This window comes from Symphalangus syndactylus, chromosome 18 (assembly GCF_028878055.3).
Source record: "Symphalangus syndactylus isolate Jambi chromosome 18, NHGRI_mSymSyn1-v2.1_pri, whole genome shotgun sequence".
Classification (NCBI taxonomy): Eukaryota; Metazoa; Chordata; class Mammalia; order Primates; family Hylobatidae; genus Symphalangus; species Symphalangus syndactylus.
In genome coordinates this window covers 34,655,513-34,680,752 of record NC_072440.2, presented here as the reverse complement: position 1 = coordinate 34,680,752, position 25,240 = coordinate 34,655,513, and the positions used below count along the sequence as shown (strand labels likewise).

General features: G+C 37.6%; 1 protein-coding gene across 2 annotated transcripts in view; it reads left to right on the top strand.

The window, feature by feature from the left end:
* CWC27 (CWC27 spliceosome associated cyclophilin) overlaps positions 1-24,646 on the top strand; it is a 259,577-nt gene extending 234,931 nt beyond the window's left edge. Inside the window, exon 14 of one of the 2 annotated variants that reach the window (XM_055252161.2) lies at positions 20,580-24,646. In XM_055252161.2, the coding sequence (XP_055108136.1) occupies positions 20,580-20,619 (40 nt within the window). In that variant the 3' untranslated portion in view covers positions 20,620-24,646. Of the gene's footprint in view, positions 1-18,399; positions 18,831-20,579 lie in introns of those variants that run through there. The other variant, XM_055252160.2, reaches the window with a different exon arrangement.
* Positions 24,647-25,240: the final 594 nt, after the last annotated feature.

Sequence of the window (25,240 nt, the reverse complement as noted above, 5' to 3'; positions counted from 1 at the left end):
TCTATTTTTACCTTTCTGAGAAACCTCCATACTGTTTTCCATGGTGGCTATACTACTTTACATTCACACCAACAGTGTATAAGAGTTACCTTTTCTCTGCATCCTCACCAGCATTTGTTATTTGCTGTCTCTTTCATAATGACCATTCTAATTGGGGTGAGATGAGATCTCACTGTGGCTTTGATTTGCAGGTCCCTAATGATTAGGGATAGTGAACATTTTTCTACATACCTGTTGGCCATTTGTATATCTTCTTTTCAGAGATGTCTATTCAGATCCTTTGCCTACTTTTTAATGGGATTTTGGTTTTTTGCTTCTAAGTTATGTAAGTTCCTTGTATATTCTGGATATCAGTACCTTGCTGGGTGAATAGTTCATAAATATTTTCTACATTCAACAGGTTGTCTCTTTACTCTGTTGGTCATTTCATTTCCTAGGCAGAAGCTTTTTAATTTAATTAAGTCTCATTTGTCTGTTTTTGTTTCATTGCCTGAGGTGTTAACCATAAAATTTTTGCCTGGACCAAATGCCCTGAAATGTTTCCCATGTGTTTTCTTTTTATAGTTTTACAGTTTTGGGTCTTATATTTAAGTCTTTAATTCATTTTGAGTTGATTTTTGTACATGGTGAGAGATGGGGGTCTAGTTTTATTCTTCTATATATGGATATCCAGTTTTCTCGGCATCATTTATTGAAGAGGGTGTCTTTTTCCCAAAGTATGTTCTTGGCACCTTTGTTGAAAGTCAGTTGGCTGTACATATGTGCGTTTATTTCTGGGTCCTCTATTCTGTTCTATTGGTCTGTGTGTCTATTTTTATAACAACACCATGCTCTTTTGGTCACTATAACTTTGTAGTATATTCGGAAGTCAGAGAGTGTGATACCTCTAGCTTTGTTCTTTGTGCTCAGTATTGCTATGGCTATTTGGCATCTTTTGTAATTCCATACAAATTGTAGGATTTTTTTTTCTATTTGTATGAAGAATGTCATTGGTATTTTGATAGGGATTGCATTGACTCTGTAGATTGTTTTGAATAGTATGGTCATATTAACAACATTAATTCTTTTGATCCATAAGCAGAGGATATCTTTTCGTTTGTTTGTGTTCTCTTCAGTTTCTTTCATTAGTGTTTTGTAGTTTTCTTTGTAGAGGTCCACCTTGGTTAAATTTATTCCTAGTTTGGTGTTTGTGTGTGTGTGGCTACTGTGAATGAGATTGCTTTCTTGATTTCTTTTTCAGATAGTTTGTCATTGCTCTACAGAAACACTACTGATTTTTGTATGTTGGGCTTTTGTCCTGCAATTTTGCTCAATTCGCTTACCAGCTCTAAAAGTGTTTTGTGGTGTCTTCAGGTTTTTCTGTAAGTTGATGTCATCTGCAAAGAGAGACAGTTTGACTTCTTTTCTGATTTGGATGTGTTGTATTTCTTTATCTTGCCTGATTGCTCTGACTAGGACTTCCAGTACCATGCTGAATAAGAGTGGTAAAAGTGGGCATCCTTGTCTTGTTCCAGTTCTTAGAGGAAAGGCTTTCACCTTTTCCCCATTCAGTATGGTTAGCTGTGAGCTTGTCACAAATGGCCTTTATTATATTGAGGTATGCTCCTTCCATGCCTAATTTTTTGAGAGTTTTTAATCATAAAAAGCTGTTTAATTTTAGCAGTGCTTTTCTTGCATTGATCAAGACAATCATATAATTTTGGTCCTTCATTCTGTTAATGTGATGTATTACATTTATTGATTTGTGTATGTTGAACCATACCCGCATCCCTGGGATGAATCCCACTTGATCATGGTGTGTATTATCTTTTTGATGCGTTGTTGGATATGCTTTGCTAGTATTTTGTTGTGAATTTTTGTATCTATGTTCATCACTGATAGTGGCCTGTAGTTTTCTTTTTCTTGTTATGTCCTTGTCTGGTTTTGGTTACCGGGTAGTGCTGGTCCCATAGAATGAATTAGGAAGAATTATTTTGTCTTCAATTTTTTGGAATAGCTTGACAAAAAAAAATAGTGTGTATCCTTTATAATTTTGATAGAATTCAGCAGTAAAGCATGAGCTTTTCTTTGTTGGGAAATTTCTTATTACTGATTCAATTCCATTGCTTTATACTGGTCTGCTCAGGTTTTCTATTTATTCCTGGTTCAATCTTCGGAGGTCGTATGTGTCTAAGAATTTATCCATATTTCTCTAGGTTTCCAATTTGCTAGCATATAGTTCACAGTAGCCTCTAAAGATCCTTTCTATTTCTGCTGTATTAATTATAATGTCTCCTTCTTTCTCATTTTATTTATTTTGGGCATTTTTCTGTTTTTCTTTGTTAGTCTTGCTAAGAATTTATCTATTTTGTTTAACTTTTCAAAGAAACAACTATTCATCTTGCAGATTACTTGTATTGTTTGTAGTCTCCATTGTGTTTAATTCTGTCTAATCTTTATTAATTCCTTGTTTCTACTAATTTAGGGTTTGGTTTGTTTTTGCTTTTTAATTCCTTGAGGTGCATAAATCATTCTACTTTTTTGATGTTGGTGATTATTGCTATAAGCTTCCTTCCTAGCCCTGCTTTTCCTGTATTCCATAAGTTTGGGTTTGTTGTATTTCCATTTTCATTTGTTTAAACAAGTTTATTTTCTCCTTAATTTCTTCATTGATTCAGTGGTCATTTGGGAGCATGTTGTTTAATTTCCATGCATTTGTACAGTTTCCAATGTTTCCTTTGTTACTGATTTCTAGTTTTATTCCATTATGGTCTAAGAAGATAGGTGATATTATTTCGATTTTTTTTAAATTTATTGAGGCTTGTTTTGTGGCTCAACTATGGTCTATTCTGGAGAACATTCCATGTGCTGATGAGGAGAATGTGTATTCTTCAGCTGTTGGATGAAATGTGCTGTAAATGTCTGCTGGGTTCATTTGGCCTAAGGTGCAGTTTAAATGCAATGATTCCTTATTCATTTTCTGCCTAGATGATCTCTCCAATGCTAACAGTGGGTTGTTGAAGTCTCCAACTATTATTTTACTGGAGTCTATCTTTCCCTTTAGATCTAATAATACTTGCTTTATATATCTGGGTGCTCGAATGTTGGGTACAAATATGTTTAGAATGTTATATCCTCTTGCTGAATTGATCCCATTATCTTTCTATAATGACCTTCGTTGTCTCTTTTTAGTTTTTGACTTAGAATCTGTTTTATCTGAGATAAGTATAGCTATTTCTGCTCACTTTTTGGTTTCTGTTTGTGTGAAAAATCTTTTTCCATCCCTTCATTTTCAGTCTATACGTGTCTTTACAGGTGAAGTGAGTTTCTTACAAGCAGCATATTGCTGGGTCATTTTTAAATCTATTCATTCTGTCTTTACCTTTTAAGTAGCAAATTTAATGTGTTTACATTTGAGATTATTATTGCTAGGTTAGGATTTATTCATGTCATTTGTTCATTGTTTTATAGTTGTTTTGTATATCCTTTCTTCCACTCTTGTTTTTTATTATTGCCATTTCCTTTTCCTTTCTTCTTCTCTTATTTTTTATTGCAGTTTTATGATCTTCTGTAGTGGTAATGTTAGACTCCTTTCTCTTTCTCATTTGTGCATCTTCTCTACAATGAGTTTTATACTTTCATATGTTTTCATGATGGTAGATATTGTCCTTTTGTTTTCAGGTATACGAGTCCCTTAAGCATTTCTTGCAGTTGTGGTCTAGTGGGGAAATCCCTCAATTTTTGTTTGTCTGGAAAAGACTTTATTTCTTCTTCATTTTTGAAATATAGCCTTGCTGGGTACAGTATTCTTGACTAGCAGTATCTGTTTTCTTTTAGCATTTTGACTGTATCACCCCAGTCTTTCCCTGCCTGTAAGGTTTCTGCTAAGAAATCTGCTGATAGTCTGATATGTATTTTCTTATATGTGACTTGATGCTTTTCTCTTGGTGTTTATAGAGTTCTCTCTTTTTCCTTGACTTTTTTTTTTTTTTTTTTTTTTTTTTTTGAGACAGAATCTCACTCTGTTGCCCAGGCTGGAATGCAGTGGCATGATCTTGGCTCACTGCAACCACTGCCTCCCCAGCTCAAGCGATTCTCTTACCTCAGCCTCCCAAGTAGCTGGGGTTACAGGCACCCACCACCACACTCAGCTAATGTTTGTATTTTTAGTAGAGATAAAGTTTTACCTGTTGGGCAGGGTGGTCTTGAATTTCTGGTCTCAAGTGATCTGCCCGCCTTGGCCTTCCAAAGTGCTGGGATTTCAGGCATGAGCCAACATGCCTGGCCTTGTCTTTCACTTTTGACAGTTTGATTATAATGTGGCTTTTAGGGTTGAATGTATGTCACAGTCCTTGAGCTTCCTTCCTTCCTATGCCTCTTGCAAGTCCTTCCTTCCTTTGTATGCCTCTTGCAAGACTTGTGAGTTTTTCTGCTCAGCTATTACTTGTTAAATATGTTTTCTATGCCTTTGTCCATCTCTTCTTCTGAAATTCCAAGAATTCTAGTATTTGGGCACCTCGTGGTGTCCCATATGTTGTATAGGCTTTTTTTTTTTTTTTTTTTTTTTTGGTAGGGGGGTGGTCTGATTTGGTATTCAAAAGCCATGTTTTCAAATTCAGAAATTCTTCTGCTGAATCTAGTCTATTGTTGAAGTTGTCAGTTTGTTTCATTGATTGAATTCTTCAGTTTTAGACTTTCCATTTGATACTTTTATATGATATCTATCTCATTGTTGAATTTTTCATTCAGATCATGAATTTGTTTTCTGATTTCTTTGTATTGTTTGTTTCTGTTCTCTTGTATCTCAGTTTGTTAAATATCTTTATTTTAAATTCTTTTAGTCATGTCACAAATTTTCCTTTATTTGTTATCTGTTACTGGAGAATTATTGTGTTCCTTTGAGGATGTCGTGTTTCTTGCTTTTTCATGTTTCTTGTGTCCCTACATTTATATGTGCACAGCTGGTCTATCAATTGCTTCTTTCATTTTTATGGATTGGCTTTCATAGGGAAAGACTTTTTCATATATATATATATATATACACATATACATATGTATACACACATATATATACATAGACATATATATACACATATATATACACACACGCACACATATATATATATATATATATATATATATATATATATATACACATATATACACACACACACATCCTGTTGGTTGGGTAGGGCGCTTCAGCTTTGGTTCTGGGTGGGTGCAGTAGTGTAGACTTCTTAGTCTGTAATCAGCTAGTCAGCTTCAGTGTTGTCTGTGAGTTCCTCAGTGATTAGGCCGCACTTGTTAGCGTAGGCTGTGGTGAGGCTTCTTTGGGTATAGGCACACCAGGTGGGTTGATCCATGGGTACCAGTACTGGCAGTAGCAGGCAGGGCAGGCCTGTCCTCAAGTTCCTAGCTGGCATGCACCAGCACCAGCAGCAGCAGGAGTGGCAAAATGGTACCCAGGCTCCCAGATGGCACATTTAGGCACCCATGGCAGTGGCTATGGGTGGGGCAGATTAATCCCCACACCCCCAGATGGTACTTGCAGGCACTGACGGTGGCAGTGGGGAAGGCTGATCCCTGGGCCCCAGGATGGCATGCTCATGCACATGCACCTGTGGCAGTAGCAGGGCAGACTTGTCCTCAGGTCCCACATGACACTTGTGGGCATTGGCAATGGAAGACACAGCATGCTTAACCTCAGGCCCCTGGATGGTACATATGAGTGCCCATAGCAATGGGCAGGACAGGTCAGTCCCCAGACCCCAGATAATGTGTGCAGATACAAGTGGTGGTGACAGATGGGGCAGGCCTGTCCTCAGACCCCCAGACAACAAGTATAGGTGCTAACAGCAGTAGATGAGGTAGTCTGATCCCCTCTTCCCTGGACAACACACACTAGCACTCGTAGTGGGTGGAGTAAACCTCTCTAAACCCTGTAGTTTCTTAATTCCTAAAGAATCTGTGAATGATTATGAAAAGAGAACCCTAAGTTACTTGTAATCAGTAATAGAGAAAAGCCCTAAAATTAAATATTCATAAGGCTTTTCCTAAAAATTACATTTGATAGTTATAAAATATAGAAAAGCATCCAAGTAATATTTTAAAATATACTCTAGAAATCCTAGGAAAATATCAAAAATTTAAAACAAAACAGTCATTTATATTTTAAACAGCAGCCAAAGCAAACCGAGAATCATAGGAGAAAAATTGGTTTTGATATTTAGGGTTAGTAATGTCATCATTCTTTATATAGCTTGTTTTAATTAACTCATTTGAAATGAATCTAAAGCTTTGTGATTTTTGTGTTGCTTGTGATTTCTTAACATTATAATAAGTGCCAGATGTTTGTTAGCATAGTCCACAATTATCCAGACACTATTTTGTTCTTTGTTTTTCAATAGCTGCAAAAGTACCTGTAAAAGTATTAGTCATATTTAGGCTTCCGAGTTTTCCAGTGAACTAGGAATCTGGCTTCAGCTTGGCAACTAATTCTGAGACCTTTAGTTGCTCATTTGTAAAATGGAATAGAGGAAGCTAAGTTACTTGCATATTTAAAGAATCCAAGGCTATCTACCAAAAGTTCTGAGAGGTCAGTATTGTGACCAGATACAAAATAAGTACACAAAAAGTCATACTAGCTCTGAAATAACCACTTAGAAAACATAATTTTTAAGACTCTAACTCACCAAATATAAATTATCTGGCAATAACATTTATAAAGATTTATTAAAATCTTTATGTAAAATTAAGAAAACTGCAACCTATTAAAGGAGTACATTGATATACTATGTTTCTAGAATACTTAATTTTTGACAAAAACCAAATTACCTAAAAATTATTTTATAAACCTAATATAATTCAAATAAAAATACCAGTAGAAGGAGAGAGAGAAATATGCAAACAAATATAGCCCCAAAGTGTTCTAATAAAAAGAGTAGGGAAACATAATTTCTCACTCCTTAGGTACGGATTATGCATGGTGACTTCCTTTCAAAGTGTACACTGTGGAAAGCAAGAAATAAAAGAGTAACATCAAGCAGAAAAGACAACTGTTACGTATTGGGCTTAATACTTGGATGATGAAATAACATGTACAATAAACCCCCATGACACAAGTTACCTATGTTACAAACCTTCACATATACCCCCAAACCTAAAATACACGTTTATTTAAAAAGAAAGACAGAGAGAAAGAAAGAAAGAAAGAAAGAAAGAAAGAAAGAAAGAAAGAAAGGAAAGAAAGAAAGAAAGAAAGAAAGAAAGAAAGAAAGAAAGAAAGAAGTAATTTTGCAGTGTAGAAACCTGACAAGCACTACCTCAGTGAAGTGATCAAGGTCAACATTAACAGTCATAAATCATGTTGCTAGTATGTACCCTTGAAATGATGTGATGCTAATGGCATTTTATATCTAAGGCCTTTCTCCCAATAACCCATAAGCCCAGTCTTCTCATGAGAAAAATGTTGAATTGCAGCCCTGTGACATCTGACCAGTATTCCTCAAAACTGTCAAGGTGATCAAAAACAAAGAAATTCTGAAAACTTGCCACAGCCAAGAGTAGGCTAAGGAGACATGACAACTAAATGTAATATGGTATCCTGAATGGGATTCAGGAACAGAAAAAGGATATCAAGTAAAAGCTAAGGGTGTTGCTCTACTTGCGTTGCTATAAACAAGATATCGCAGACTGGGTAGCTTAAACAACATTTATTTTCTCACAGTTCTGTAGGTTGGAAGTCCAAGATCAAGATTCTAGCAGGGTTGGTTTCTGGTGAGGTCTCTTTTCCAGGCTTGCAGACAGCCATCTTCTTGCTGTATCCTCACATGGTCTTTCTTCTGTGCTCATGTGCTCCTCACGTCTCATCATTTTCTTTTTTTTTTGGTTTTTTTTTTTTTGAGACGGAGTCTCGCTCTGTCCCCCAGGCTGGAGTGCAGTGGCGCAATCTCCCGTCACTGTAAGCTTCATCTCCTGGGTTCACGCCATTCTCCTGCCTCAGCCTCCCATGTAGCTGGGACTACAGGCGCCAGCCACCATGCCCAGCTAATTTTTTTTGTATTTTTAGGAGGGACGGGGTTTCACTGTGTTAGCCAGGATGGTCTCGATCTCCTGACCTTGTGATCTGCCCGCCTCGGCCTCCCAAAGTGCTGAGATTACAGCCATGAGCCACCATGCCCCGCCTCATCATTTTCTTATAAAGATACAAGTCCTATTGGATTGCTGTCCCACCCTTATGACCTGATTTAATCTTAATTACCTGCTTAAAGGCCCTATCTTCAAATATGGTCACATAGTATATTTGTATGTATATGTATGGATGTATTCAATGTATGAATTTTGCAGGAACACAATTTGGTCCATAACACTAAAGAAATCTAAATAAATTTTGGACTTTACTTAATAACAACCTATCAGTATTGCTTCATTGAATATTACAAGTGTACCATACTAATGTAAGACGTTAGTAATACACCAGAGTACTTTGAGGGTACAAGAACTCTCTGTACTATTTGCTCAATTTTGTGTAAATCTGAACTGTTCTAAAAATAGTCTATTAAAAAATACACAAATTTTGAGACATATGTTTAAAAATGAGTAACAGGATCATGATCTTTCCCAGTCAGATAGATGCCTAAGTATACAACAGAGTTACAATAATTAAAGCAGCAGTGTACTGTACAGGGTGGATTATTTAAGAAATGAAGTTGGGACAGTGAGGTAGCCATTTGGGGAAAATAATTAAATTAGAACTTTATCCAACCCAATATACTAAAACAAACTTCTGAATTGATTAAAGATTAACAAATGAAAAAAGAAGAAAGTGCTAGAAGAAAATATAGGTGGATATTTACATGGTCTTGATGTAGGAAGTGATGTGCCTATGTATTACAGTAGTTCTTGATGAGTTATGGTAATTTTTGTTTACTTTTTCTTCTTGCCTCTTAGGATTGTCCTACTTTGCAAAAAGAAAAACAAAAACAGTGAATGTATGTTGCTGAAGCTATGAAAGTTATAAAAATAAAATAACATTTCTATAATTCTTTGATCCTATAAATAGTGTCTGCCCTCCGAATGGCTTAAGTCTAGTGTAGATAGGACATATTTAGAAATATACGTATAAACCTCCAAAGTGAGTTGGGATCAAATAAGTTATATGTGTATGATGATGTACACAAAACACTTTGAAAGGGGTATGTAGTTGTCTATGCCCATTTATATTTCCATAAGGGAATGCCTGATGCTGGGTAATTTATTTTAAAAAAAATGAGGCTTATTTGGCTCACAGCTCTGTAGGCTATACAAGAAGGATGGCACCAGGATCTGCTTCTGGTGAGGGCCTCAGGCTGCTTCCACTCATGGTAAAAGGCAAAGGGGAGGTGGCATGGGCAGATCACATCATGAGAGGGGAGTGAGAGTGAAAGGGAAGGTGCCAGGTTGTTTTTAACCACCAGTACTCAAGGAAACTCTCATAGCAACTAATAGAGTGAGAGCTCACTCATTACCACAAGATCAGCACCAAATCATTCATGAGGGATCCACCCCCATGACCCAAACACTTCTCATCAGGCCCCACTTCCAACACTGGGTATCAAACTTCAACATGAGACTTGGCAGAGCCAAAGAAACCATATTCAAACCACAGTAGCAGTATAATAGAGTACTATAAAAATGTAAATATTCATATAAGCACAGTTTATATGCAACACATAGACGCACTATTATGGACTGAATTGTATCTCCCTAAAATTCATATGTTGAAGCTCTAACTGCCAATATGATGGTATTTGGAGGTGGGGCCTTTGGAAGGAAAGGCTTAGGTTTAAATGAGGTCATGAGGGTACCCCCGCTCTCCCTGCATCCCGATGTTGTGATTAGTGTCCTCATAAGGAAGGAAGAAACTAAAACTCTCTTTCTCTGGCACATACTGAGGAAAGCTCATGTAAGGACACAGTGAGAAGGCAGCCATTTGCAATCCAAGGAGAGAGCCCTCACCAGACACTGACTGATGGCACCTTGATCTGGGACTTCTGTCTGTGAGAAAATAAATTGCTATTGTTTAAGCCACTCAGGCCATGGTATTTTGTTATGGCAGCCCAAGCTAACTAAGACACAAAGTACAAAATAAGTTAAAATGATAATAAATGTTTGGATTGCACTTTGCCATTTGCAGAGCCCTTTCAAATCCATGATGTTTGATCCTCAGGCCACGTGAGGTAAATAGGGTGCACATTACCACCCCTCTCCACAGGTGAGGAAACAGAGGCCTGAGAAGCAATGTGACTTTCTCCAGTAATAGTAACTGAATGTAACTCAAATCAAACTCAGGGCTTCTGAGTGCATTCCACAGAGGTTTCATAGAAGGTGTTAAAGAAATTCAAATGCGGGAACAGATCCTGAGGCCCAGGGCAGTCAGAAAATAATTTTAGGAGGAAATGGGAATTAAACTGGGCTTTGAAAAAACCAGGGACATACACCAGTGGGAAGGAGGTGGAAGGGCGTCCCAGAGAAGTGATGTGGACAAAAGTATGCTGCAGCCCATCTATGATACAGAGCAGGGTATGGTCCTTTCAAAGGATCAAATGTGGGCAAAACTTGAAAATTGTTTGGTCTTGCTGAGATTTTTCTTTAAAAATAAGAAGGCTGATTTTGCTTTTTAAATACAAGTCTCCTTTCAACCCTACCCCTAAAAAACTTAGATTCATTAAAGTTTGTAATCCATAGTCCCATAGAATGACAAAGTTGGTAATAACTAGGAGCTATTTTGTTAGGTTTCTTAGAATTCTAACTAAACAGAGAAATGAGAAGCTGTCAACACAGTACACTAACACAGTACAGAGACAAATTTTGTGTACGGCAAAATTTCATAAAGAATGGCAAGGTCTTTCAACCCACATGGGGAAGGCTGTCCGAGGACAATATATGTACTTTCTCCCACCTCAAAGGCTAATCATACAGTAGACAGATGTCAATCTTCAAGCAGTTTAACTAGTCTACTTGAGAAAGATAAGTGTTGGATTTTCATATCATAAAGTTAGTAGTAGTAGAAGTACCTTGTTTCAGCTTTTCGAGTAACTTATTAGCCTTTTCTCTGGCATTATCATGTAAGAGTTGATAAACATAATTGCTCAATGATTTGGAATTATGTATTAATACTATCAAGGAGCAAGGTGAACAAAACCAGAATTCTAGTCAAAGGTTTTGGAGGTGGCTGGCTACTCAGAAACATTTATTTATTCAGCACACATTTATTGAGGGCATTCTCCTTGGCAAGCATAGTACAAAGGCCAATTGGTACAAAGGCCAATAACAGAGCCACCATAGAGCCAGGTGTGGTGGCACATGTCTATAGTCCCAGCTGCTTGGGAGGCAGAGGCAGGAGGATGACGTGAGCCCAGCAGTTCAGGGTTATAGTGTGCTATGATTACTTGAATAGCCACTGCATTCCAGCCTGGGCAACATAGCAAAACCCCATCTCAACAAAAAAGCAGAGCCGCCACCCTCAAGAGCACCTGCAGCCTAGTAAGGGAGACAGCAGTTACACTGTAGTATGAGGAAGACTAAACCAGAGAGATATTCAAGATTCTCTGCAAGACCAGAAGAGGGTCTTAACCCTGGGGGAGAAACAGCAGGTCAGACCAGGAAAGGAATCAGGAACCATTTCTAAGATGGAGATAACACCTCAGTTAACCAAGAGACAGAAGTGTATAGTGTATATAGAGGCAGCGAGGAAGAAGGGGAGTGCAGGCATTTGTTCAGGAAACTTCAAAGAATTGGGATGTCTGGAGCATAGATGTGATGGGAGAAGGAGATGTAACAGACTGGAGAGGGAAGCAAAAGCCAGATTACAGAAGCCACATTGAGAATTTTGGGTTTCCTTGTGTAGACAATGGAGAGCCACCAAAGGATTTAAAACAGAAGAGTTTTCATGGCTACATTTGCATTTTTGAAAAATATAAAAGACCTGAATATTATAGACCACAAGGTAGTCCTTAGTAATTCGATGGCTGAGAGGAGATTGCCAGATATCCACCCTTGCAGAGGCAGGCTATGGGCCCTTGGTTCTGCTCCTTTTGGACTTCCAGCTGAATGAAGTGTCCCTGCTTAGCATCTCTATTTTAGGAAGAGCTAGAAGAAAAGAACTGAGATTTCAGATAGCACTGATTAAAGGCAATAAGGAGATAAAAATTTCTAGAGGAAATTAATGCTTTTTCTTTTTTGTAAGTAAGCATTCACCTAAAAGAGTGATGCCTTTTCCCAAAGATGCTCCCACATTGCTCAAGACATTTCTGGAATTTCTCTTTTGAAATTTCTTTAATGTCCAACCTGGATTCATGTCTTTTTATGGTTGCATTTTTTAAATTTTGTACTCCAAAATAAGCACTACTCTATCGATTTCTTATCTTCCTTACTAGACCTAGCACTGAATTGACTTTTGATGTATTCCCAAAGTTAAATCCATCTTTACAGGATGAAAGTTTGTTACCTCTGAAGACATTGAAGAAAGTATCTATCTGGTCAAGAAGTTATCAGCTACAAGTTTCTCGACCCTCAGTCTCAGAGATTGCCTATGAAACAGGGGTGATAATAATCTTTTTCCTGCCCCCCACCACATTCAGTTATTGTAAAGATGCTACCAGACAACATGGGAAAGCATTTTGTAGAGTGCTGTGTCAGTGAGTGCTATTTTTGTTGTCTCATAGTTTGCAGGCAATTCCAAACTGTGCATTTACCACATCGTGGTGTCTGTCTGTATGTTCTTACAGATTGTTTACTTCATGAAAGTAAGGCCTGGGTCATATTTGGCTTTGTTTTACCAGTGTCCAGCGTTGGTAGCATGCATTAAAAGCCCCCAGATGTTTTTTGAATGAATAATTGAGTCTAGCTCATTGCCTTTTCCTCAAATCACATATATCAGAAATAAATAATGCACTTGAGATTATTCAGTTCAAATAATAGACTCAGAGGCTACTTGAGTTTCTTTGAGTAGTTTGTCATTAGGAACCAGCTGTTCTCCATCTCTGAAGGGGCAAGGACAAAGGGCTAATGAAATCAATCAATCCGAAAGCGTAAAGGCTTTTAAGCTTTATTTCTGTGCCCTTTACTTTGACTGCATTTAAAAATAAGTAGGCACATTTTTTTTTAAGTTACTGATGCTGGGACCCCATCCCAGGACAATTAAATCAATACCTCTGGAGTTGGAAGCCTGGCACTGATAGTTTTTAAAGCTACTTGCTGATTTTAACATGCAACCTGCATCGGATGCAGGGGATCTAGAAATATGCTTTGAGAAACATTGCTTTAAACAAATAAAAAATTTTTTAAAAAGGGGCCCTTCTGTCTAGTTCTACATCAGGTGCTATACGAGATGGATAAGAACATAAGGCATGTTCCCACTGCAGTCTACTGAGGGAATAAAAACTAGCAATCACTAGTATGAGTGAATGGAAAAGCAACTATCAGTATTTGGTGAGCTATGAGAAATCATGAAAAGAGACTTATGCTGAGCCTGAGACTTTCTGCACAATCTGGTAGATGTTTTAGGGAGTTTATCATCAAAATATAAGACAGTCTCTACCCACAAAAGGAAGTTGACTCTTAGCTTAGCAAGCCTTCTAGTACCAGCCAACAGGCCTGACCAGTACAAAGGGTCTGAAGGCCTTATTCCCAATACAAATCACCATGTTTGGCACTGGGAATGCAACAGTGAACAAGACTCAAACTGTCTCAAACAACTGAGTCTGTTCACAATCAAGTAAACAGGCAATTACAAAATGTGGAGAATTGATGAAAGAAATGAAATAAGGTTGGTGAGATAGGAAGCACCAGTTGTTGGAGGGCTTTTAAGGGTAGACTGAGGTATTTATTTCAGTCTAATATGATAACCAGTAGTTTCTGATCAAAAGAATGCTACAAAAGAAATGTGTAAAATATTATTTTTTAAGCTTTGGATCTGGGAAGGAAATAACAACAATTAGGACACCTGCAACAATCTTAGGGTTGGGTGATAAGTTCCTAAGTTAGGGTGGCTTGGATGTGGGAAGAAGAGGTTTGTAGACTTCCCAATGAAAAAGATAGCTGTTTATATTATATAAGTAATTTAAATTCATTTAAATCGGAAATGAATTGCCAATGTTGGAATTCTATATTGGGCTACTTATTGTGTGTCTGAGAATCAGTTCCTCTTGATAGTTCCCATTGATACAAATAGCTATTGTATCTTAGTCTATTGCACAATTGTGGGAGAACTTTAAAAACTAGATAAGAAGTTAGTGAAGCCAGTCAAGGTCTAGTCCTTTTTGAAAAATCAGTTGTTTACTTCTGTTTATAATTTTACACAGCCGCATACCAAAAAAGCACCAAAAACAATAACAAAAAAAACCACTTTCCTGTCAAACACAACTTCTCTGAAAATAGTAAACCTCCATATTTTAACACACTGTATATATAATATATACTATATACTATAATATATAATAGATTATATATTATATATGATATATATAATCTATACCATAGAGATCAGTTATATATCATGTATATATACTATATATATACCATATATAATATATAGCTATATATTATATGTAACTATAGATTTTATATATACACTATATATACTATATATAATATATAATATTGTAACACACTATAAAGTCAATGTTATTTGAGAATCTGAGCCTATGTGAAATTTTTTATTAATCAAACCTAAATTTTTGTCTTTGCCTTCAAGTGAACAAGCTCTACAATTTTCATATGTAAATGATCAGTGTGTAATTAATTCCAAAAAAAATTCACTACTCTTTTTGGGCCAATTCCATAAAGAGCCACAGAGTGGATAGTTTTGAGTTATTGGGACATACACGACTGTAAACTATCAGACCTCCTGTACTCAAATTGAGTCTGTATTCTAAATCTTACTGTGTATCCTCATAGGAGACTGTAAAGTGCAGGCATGCTTTCAATTCGTACAGTCTGTGATTTATAGAGGCACGTAGGTCAGGAATTTATTATGCTGAAAATCATAATAACTGTTTTGTTTTGCTTTTCACAATGAAGTGACCAAAGCATGTTGAAAGATAAATGGATGAAGCATTTTGATTATGCTTTTATTTCTATTAAAGGTTAAATATTATTGCCAAGTAACCAGCCATGCTAAGTATTATGATATTAAAGCTGAAGTAGTTTGTAAGCTGATAGCCCTTTCTTTCCTCTGGGTTTAGGTTTGTTATTAATCAAAATGTTGGACTTGCTTAGTGCAGTGGTGTATGAAACAAACAGTTGAAAAAGACAGCTCCTTTAACTTACGGCTCTCTGCTTTTTTTCAAATTTGTAAGGAAATCTGTTTCTTCTTGTGGACTTTATGCTGTTATTCATGAGTCTAGAGTTCATTTTTTATACCAGAGCCGACTAAATCCAATAGTTGCAAGATTCTCTCATGGCATAGAAAGGAAGAAGGTGCCTTTTTATATTCTTAATTGACAAATTCTGATCAAGTCATTTTTGAAACATGGAGAATCCCTACTAGAAATGGATATTACAGAAAACCATCTGTATTTCTGGGCAGAGAAGAGGATAATTTTTTAAATAGAAGAATATGTATATGAAGAGGTATTAATAAGACAGTAAGTTTGTTTTCTCATATCAATCCAGGAGTATTGATGAAACTGTTTTAAAGGGCGTATGATTCCAGCTACACTGATGTTGGCTTAGACATCAACACAGCCAGCCCGTAAGCACTTGGAAAGCTGCTGCTAAGCATGTACTGAAGTGCAGTAGAGGGGTCTAGATGCCCCCGATGTGTGGTAAAGTACCTTTAACAGGACAGTCCTACCATTCTTCTGCACTTACTTCTCATCAGTGGTAATATTACAATTTTAAAGGGTGCATTTTGTGGGGGATGCAGCAAAGATTGTAGGAAGTGTTGAAAGAAAAGGCTACCTCTCATAACTGGAAAAAAAAGGCTTAATTTATTACTTAAGTAAAGAGGAGCTGTGCTTTTAGGCACAGTGTCTCCAAGCAAAGCAGGCTGCAAATCTTACATCGTGTTTTGGGGTCAGGAATTGTTTAGGGGCAGCTATCAGCCTCAAAAGCCCCATTATTCGAAAGAGACTATTGTTGACTGGCTGGCTTTCAGAAGCAAATTCACTGGAGCGAGTCTGCAGCTGATGGGCCAACTTTCAAAAGCATGTGGCTATCACTGGTTAATTGGCTTTCGGAGGTGTATTTACTGAAGTGAGTTGTCACTGATTATTTAGACCTTGGTGAGATATCATTAATTGCATAAATCTGGTTTAATTATTTTTCCAACTGGTTCTAGTGGTTTACTTGATACCATGGCTGTTGAACAGTCAGCCTTTTTCTGGGAGTTAGAGATTGTCTTACTTTCAGAAGCTAATACCTAAACGCTGTAGGAAATTGAAAGCACAAGAATATTAGATTTTGCAACGATTGTACAATACATTTTCTAAATAAGGGTGTCTACTAAAGGAATGGAAGTGTAAAAAGTCAGCAACTCCACATGTGAAATAGCATGTTCAGGTATTAAGATCTATTATGAAATTTGATACAAATTATGTATCATTAATAATGTAGTTCCAAGCATGGTGGCATGCGCTTGTAATCCCAGCTCCTTGGAAGGCTGAGACAAGGTGTTCACTTGAGCCCAGGAGTTCGAGACCATCTGGGGCAACATAGCAAGATCTCATCTCAAAAATAATAATAATAATAATAATAATAATGAAGTATAAAAATGTGAATGTGACTTAACTCAGTAAATTAAAGTAGATTCTAGATCATCCGTATATAGCATTTCTACTTATTGCTTTCCAGTAAGCTTTCTCAGGTGGGACAAAAGAAGGTAGAAATGGTACATAAGCCTCAACTCGCCAGCCCTGGTGAGCAGCAGCTACTGAACCCTTAGTAATGATGGTATCACTAAAATTGTGACATTTTATTTCCCTCCTAAAATCTTTTTAGGATTCTTCGAAATCTGGGTATACCCATGTGAATTTGCCACACAAGTAAATTTCACTCATCATTTGTGCTGCTGTAGAGAGAAAAGAGTGAGGGATCTTCACTGTTGCCTACCTACTACCCAGATCTCTGCTTATATGGGGGAAAAGATATTAGCATCATATTTGGGTTTCATCTGAAAGTTACAACAGGCATATAAGAAGTATTAATCCTACAGTTTAACCCTATCTGCTGTGATGAAGAAAAGTGTGTATAGGATATAACTGGTAGGAAAAGACTTAAGAGTTTTGTTTTATTTGTATGAAAATTGAACTTTTCGCCCGGCACGGTGGCTCACACCTGTAATCCAGCACTTTGGGAGGCCGAGGCAGGCAGATCACGAGGTCAGAAGTTTGAGACCAGCCTGGCCAGCATGGTGAAACCCTGTCTCTACTAAAAATACAAAAACTTAGCCGGGCGTGGTGGCACATCTCTGTAGTCCCAGCTACTTGGGAGGCCGAGGCAGGAGAATCGCTTGAACCCGGAAGGTGAAGGTTGCAGTGAGCCAAGATCGTGCCACTGCACTCCAGCCTGGCCAACAGAGCGAGACTCCATCTCAAAAAAAAAAAAAATTGAACTTTTCTCTTCTCTTTCCAAATTCATTCAACTGTTCTGAAGTCTGCTCTTTGGACTTCCCTGTTTATTCCTGGCACTTCATATGGGGCACAGCTAATTACTAGCATATTTCGCTGATCCTAAAGATAGCTAGCTTATGACCTATCAGGATTCCAGCATATGCTGATACCTTAAGACCAGTAAGCTTTTGATGAAGTAAGAAAGCAGGATTGGTTAGATTTGTTGTAATCAACAGTAGAAGGAAATTAGTCCATAGAGTTATGTCAAAAGTTTAGTTTCCTTTTGTATGAAGAAAATATTTTTTAAACCAGCAAACTCCCCAGGAAAGAGAGTCATAACACCATTTGAACATCATTTTTAAATTACCTTAATGTATTCCCTACTCTTGACCCATGTAACTGTTGAAATTTTTAAAAATCAGATAGGGCTGGCTTATTGTCTTGAGTTTTGCTCTGCAACCTGACTCACTCTGGCTAAAGGAATGTGTTCTTTAAAGGAAGCAGACAGTGTCCTCTGAGTTTACTTTGAAGAACACTTCTGTATAGAACTCTCTTAACCCTCCATCAGGGGAGAAACCTCAAGTGAAGACTGAGGCAAAGAGACTCTCTACTAGAAATACAAACCAGCAGAACAAACTCCAGACATGTTTTTCAAATTTAAGAGTTTTCTGAGAAGTTGGTTTCCATGTGGTGTAAGCACCAGTAAACAACAAACCCATCTTGGTGTTCCATATGCTTATGGTTCATTATGTCAATGATAGTAGAGTATAGAATTTCTACTGTAAGTTCCCATGCAAGAAATCACTGAACCATCTCTCTCCCTATTTAGGATGTCACATGTACTTCAGTTTGAGGATAAAAGCAGAAAAGTGAAAGATGCAAGCATGCAAGACTCAGATACATTTGAAATCTATGATCCTCGGAATCCGGTGAATAAAAGAAGGAGGGAAGAAAGCAAAAAGCTGATGAGAGAGAAAAAAGAAAGAAGATAAAATGAGAATAATGATAACCCGAACTTCCTGGAAATGTGCCTGCAATGGCCTTGTAACAGCCATTGTTCCCAATAGCATCACTTAGGGGTGTGAAAAGAAGTATTTTCGAACCTGTTGTCTGGTTTTGAAAAACAATTATCTTGTTTTGCAAATTGTGGAATGATGTAAGCAAATGCTTTTGGTTACTGGTACATGCGTTTTTTCCTAGCTGAACTTTTATATTGCTAAATCTGAAATAAAATAACTTTCCTTCCACATTACATCTTAACCATTGCAGACTGCAACCCTGTTTGTGTCCTTTTACCCTAAAATATATGAAGGCTTCCTTTTCAAGATTTTTTAATAAGAAGTTCTTACAGAAAGAATATTTGTGGGAAACCTCCCTTTCACTAACTTCAGAATATAATAAAAGATTATAAATAAAATATAGAATATAAACATGGATGGGGTTTTTTGCATATAAATATTTCAAAATATCCAAGCCAGCACAACTCAATATCCTCATGCCTTCAGTCTTCAGGAACCCCCAAGTGAACATTCACACCTCCATGCAGGCCAGTGCTTGGGTTTTATGGGCACAGTCAAGATACTTTAACACTCTAAGTAACATCAGCCAGGCTCACTGCATGCCCAGCCTGACATCTGGCCCCCTGCCCACTCCTCTGCCCTTCTCAGCACAGTGATACCAAGAGCACATGCAGAGGTCCCATTCTGACAATAAAAACTCATTAAGAATTTAGCTTTTGATGACAATCATTCATACTCGTTTTTTGTTTTTTGTTTTTCTTTGAGACAGAGTTTCGCTCTTGTTGCCCAGGCTGGAGTGCAATGGCACAATTTCAGCTCATCACAACCTCCGCCTCCTGGGTTCAAGCAATTCTTCTGCCTCAGCCTCCCAAGTAGCTGGGATTACAGGCATGCCCCACTATGCCCGGCTAATTTTTTATTTTTAGTAAAGACGGGGTTTCTCCATGTTGGCCAGGCTGGTCTCAACTCCCAACCTCAAGTGATCCACCTGCCTCTGCCTCCCAAAGTGCTGGGATTACAGGCATGAGCCACGGCGACCGGCCCATACTGGTTATTTATTGTATATTATCTATATTATATATTACAGTCTGAATGCTAAAATTATATCATGGGCTAATTTCACTAACCTGATAAAATCTCACCAGCTACATTTTTTCAGATCGTGTCTCATCAGCTCTCTTTCAGAATGTAATCTGATAGGCTTTCTCTAGAGCATAGAGCACTGGTTCTCAAAATGTAATCCCAGATGCAACACTACAGCAGTAGCATCACTTCAGAACATGTCAGAAATGTAACTTCTTGGCCATACCACCCATCACTACCACCTCTCTTTCAGACTACTGAATCTGAAACTTTGAACCCCGAGGGCTCGTTAAACAGATGGATGGGCCTCACTCCAGGTGGTTCCACCTCTTTTGATATTGGCAATACCTAGTGAAGTTAAAAATGTGTATATCCAATAACCCAAAAATTCTAATTCTAGGTCCTAGGAATCCTAAAGGAATTCTCACATATTGCTCAAGGAGAGAAGTACTAAGTTATACACTAAAGCATCAACCAAAGAATGGATAAATAAGTTGTTGAATAGTCATACTATGGAATACTTTATAGAGGTGAAAATCAGTAAACCAGAGCTATATGTAGTAGCAGATCTTTAAAATAATGTGGAAAAAAAGGAAACCACCTATATAAAAATTAAGACACACAATTCATTATGATATATTGTTTATGAATGTACACATATGTAGAAAAGTATAAAAACACATGTGGAAATAGCGTTTGCCTCTGAGAAGGAATTCCCAGGGAGCTCACTTGTGTTTGTAATGTTTTATTTTTTAAGTGCTGGATGGTAGGTACTCAGTTCTCATTTTCTGTACATTTTGGAATACCTGAAATATTTCACAATTTTTTTATGATTATATCTGGAACCTGAGGTGAGAAGACAGAAGGACCCCCAGTACTAACAAGAACCCTTTCTGTTTTGCTTCAGGAAGAAGGAGAGAGCTTCAAAGAGGAGGAGAGGGCTATGATTGAGGTGTTCTGGGAAAACGTCAACCCACTCAAATGCAGAGTGGTCAGACTCAAAGCCACCCCAAAATAAGCCAGTGTTTGGAAGTGTGTCCCATCTTCCCCTCACCATAAAGGTTATAATGTTGGTTTTATTTCAGATAAAACAGAATTTCGTCTTCTGAACTCACAGTCTCTGTTGGTTATTCTGAAACATATTACCACTAAATCTGTCTGTGTTGAAGTACCCTATGGTTTCTCTACCATTCCTCCTGGATCGTGTCCACCTTAACCAGTGCAGTGTTATCCTGGAACAGAGGAAACCACAGACCTCCAGGGCACACGCTAGAGAATACTATTTGCAGGTTTAAAGAGATAACTGAATGACAAAATTAAAACCAGTTTGGTTGAATGTTTCAAGTCCTGTTTTAACCACAAGGAGCAGAAACGTCTGAAGTTCCACAGAGATTAGAATTTTATCAGAAGAACTTCAACATGATAATAAAATTCATCATAAACTTAACTGAATAAGAGCAATAATAATTTTTAAAAAGCTTAAAAATGTAGTTGAATTATCTGTTCAATATTGTATGAAATGTGTTCATAGTAAACCTTTTGCAAATGTCACAGGAATGTGTGGGAGCCAAATGAATTGCCAACACAAAAAAAAATTCAAAAAACATGCTAGAAAATTAGTCTTTTAATTTTAATTTCATATTTGGGATTTTTATTTTATGTGTCTTACCCTAGGGATGTTATCCTAAGACAAGGAAGTATGTTAGCATTGGTTTTTTGTTTGTTTGTTTTGTTTTTTACATTTCTTCCTGCTATATGAGTTAGCATTCTTATTTGTTGTGTGTGACAAAGCTGCACGTTCTGGAGAGCAAAGAGAAAAGCTACTCCCAGCAATTTTTTTTCTCAGTTTATGACAAATCACATTTTCTCATGGTTGAAGTCATTGGCAAAGTGAAAGTTTAACCCTAGACCTCTCCATTCTCAATAGGTAATTGAGGCAAATGCAGATCTCTCTAGAATTTTTAATGATGTAATACAAAATGCAAGGCTTGATGAAATTTGAATTCCAAGCGAAATAATGAAACACCAAATCTTACTATCAGAAGTCCTGGGTTTGTAGAAAGAAACATTTATTCATTTATTCCCCAAAATCACTGCCACCACCATCAAAGCCATAGGTGAATCCTAAATGGTGTAATAATACACATGCCCTCAGCACTCTGTATCCTCTGAGGCCACACAGTAATGCATCTGCTGCATCTAAAAATGGGGCTACCATAGAACAAGGTCATTAAAAAGTGTGAGGAGATGAGTGGTTTGCTGCTGTTTTTAGAACAAGTTCAATAAGCTATGATGTCCTTATCAAGCTGTCACTACCAAGTTCCTTGATAAGATCTGACGTGTGAGGTACATAAACCTGTTCTGTTGTAGCACTGTGGCCTGTATGGAAAAGGTTAGATAAATGCAAAATAATGCCCAAACATGCTGTTTAATCTTGGTGATAACAAGAAAGAAAATGGAGGTGTGAAGTGAGTTACCGTTGAGGGTTGTATCAGTATAAGCAATTTGTCTGTAATGGGTGTAGAGAAGTTAAGAGAGGTTACATTCTTTAACACTGTCATTCACACACACACACACACACAAAAGCGGGTCCAGTTTCTCTATGGCTTTGTCTCTGTTCCAATAACTCTGAACAGTTTATCAGGTGGTATCATTTCTGCTTACTAGAAAGCAGGAAGTTTAACTGTCCCATGTATATTTTATCTCCTTTCTTCTTTTAGCTTTTACTGAAGACAAGTGAAACAGGAACCATATTGTAGAGAAATCCTTTCTAATAAAGCCTTGATGAAATTTGAATTCTGACAGAAATAATGAAATACTAAATCTTACTAGGGTGGGCATTAGAAGTCCTGTGTTTGTAGAAATAAACATTTAGTCATTCCCTAAAATCACTACCACCACTACCAAAGCTGTAGGGGAAGATCTTTGTCACAGGTGCTAAGAGTTTCATTATTCCCTGTGGAAATCCCTGTGAAAGTTGTTTTCACTGGTAGGCTGGTAAACCAGCTTTCCTTAATAAAGGAAAGAAGAGCCATCATTTGCAGCATTTACTGATTTCCACAACATAAGTCCTCTCACCGTGGCTGATTTCAAGCCACCAAAAGTAGCTCCAGTAAACTGGTTATTTTTCCCATTCTGTTTTATTCTAGCTAAAAGCTTATACAGTAACTCTTGCATTGGCACTAAAGAACTTACACAAAGGTTTGAACCCTTTGCTAGGATCACAGTCTTCATGCATATTTCTATTTTTTGTAATTACTTCACACCATCCTAAGTTCTAGCAATACCTGTACCCTACATTTTTATGGCAGTTTATATCTTTAGATTCTCGACGGAGTTTTCCAGAACCACTTGCCTCACATTTATTTTTCCCCTGCTTCTTGTGTTTTTTGCCCCAATTAGGCATATGTCCAATTCAAGAAGCAACCAAATCTTACAGGGGGAAAAAAAAAACGCTGTTGGGTGGGGAAAGGAAAGAAATGTAATTATAGTTCTTTGAATTATTCCAGGTAAGTGATAATGTATAAATTCATTATTTAATTTATTTTAAACTGTATTTTGGGTTAGGGGGTGAGAAGTCCTACCTGAAAAGAAAAGATGACTGGCTTCTAAATGAAATGCAGACAGGAGTCTGGTCTCTCTCTTTTCCACATCTGCTGGGAATTATTTCCTTAAGATTAGATCATGGTGCTAATTCATGTTAAACATCTTCTGGATGCTTTCTTCACAGCACCAGTCAGAAAGGTGTTCTTGGTCTTTTAGGAAATTATTATTTTCTCATTCTCATGATGCCAAAAATGATAGTAATTGCTAAAGTTATGGCACTTTTTAAAAGTAATCAGGATAATTTTAAAAGCAGGACACTCTTAAGTGACTTTCCTATTTACTTTCTGAATTTACTCTAGAGATTTATTATGATATTCAAACACTTTAACAAGAATATATTTGAGGCCAGAAGCAGTGGCTCACGCCTGTAATCCCAACACTTTGGGAGACTGAGGCAGGAGGATCACCTGAGGTCAGGAGTTCGAGACCAGCCTGGCCAACATGGTGAAACCCCCCTCTCTACTAAAAATACAAAAATGAGCCGGGTGCAGTGGCTCACATCTGTAATCCCAGCACTTTGGGAGGCCAAGACAGGCAGATCACTTGAGGTCAGGAGTTCGAGACCAGCCTGAACAACATGGAGAAACCCCATCTCTACTAAAAATACAAAATTAGCCAGACGTGGTGGCACATGCCTGTAATCTCAGCTATTCAGGAGGCTGAGGCAGGAGAATGGCTTGAACCCAGGAGGCAGAGGTTGTAGTGAGCTGAGATCACGCCATTGCACTCCAGCCTGGGCAACAAGAGCGAAACTCTGTCTCAAAAAAAAAGAAAAAAAAAAGGAGCTGGACCTAGTGGCACACACCTGTAGTCCTAGGTACTCATGAGGCTGAGGCAAGAGAATCCCTTGAATATGGGAGGTGGAGGTTGCAGCGAGCTGAGATCGTGCCACTGCGCTCCAGCCTGGGCAACAGAGCGAGAATCTGTTTGAAAAAAAATAAAAATTAACTAATTAATTAATTTAAAAGGCCAGGCACTGTGGCTCACGCCTGTAATCCCAGCACTTTGGGAGGCCAAGGTGGGCAGATCATGAGGTCAGGTGATCGAGACCATCCTGGCTAATGCGGTGAAGCCCTGTCTCTACTAAAAATACAAAAAATTAGCCGGGCGTGGTGGCGGGCACCTGTAGTCCCAGTTACTCGGGAGGCTGAGGCAGGAGAATGGCGTGAACCCGGGAGGCGGAGTTTGCAGTGAGCCAAGATCGCACCACTACACTCCAGCCTGGGCGACAGAGTGAGACTCCATCTCAAAAAAAAAAAAAGAATATATTTGAAATGAAGCATACCATGTATGGAAAAGAAATGACTAAACTATATGCTGTATGGTTCATTCTGAACAGCTATGAGTAAACTTACAATTTGAAGGTTTCCTTCTTTTTGTGTGGTGTGTATTATTTTTTAATTTGCAATTTTAAGGAAATATTTTATTTAGAATAAGAGGAGTATGACCATTTTATTTCTATTATAAAACTTTGTAATAATACTATATTATTCGCATAAGTGAATAGACTAATTAAGAATGGGATACTATTTCTCAAGGAACAAAAGAATTCAACAAGTGATTTTTAAATTAATTTGGAAAAGTTATACATGATATTATGTAAGGACTAGATCCATTTCACAATGAAATTCCATAATGTCCATCAAACCTAACTTGTCCAAAATGTAACTGTCATCTACACTTCCCAGCCCTGCCTCCACCAAACCTGCTTCCTCTGTAATTTTCCCATCTCCATTATGGGCAATGCCATAATTGCATTGCCCATAATGCAATTTCCAGTTGCTCAAGCCAAATAGCTTGGATTCCAGTCTTTATCTCACACATTCAGTCTGTTATGATATTCTGTTGACTCCACCTTCAAAATATTTCCAGAATTTTACCATTATTTGCTACTTCCCACTGCTACCACCCTAGTCAAAGGAACCATCAACTATCATATGGACTGCTATAATAAACTTTCAC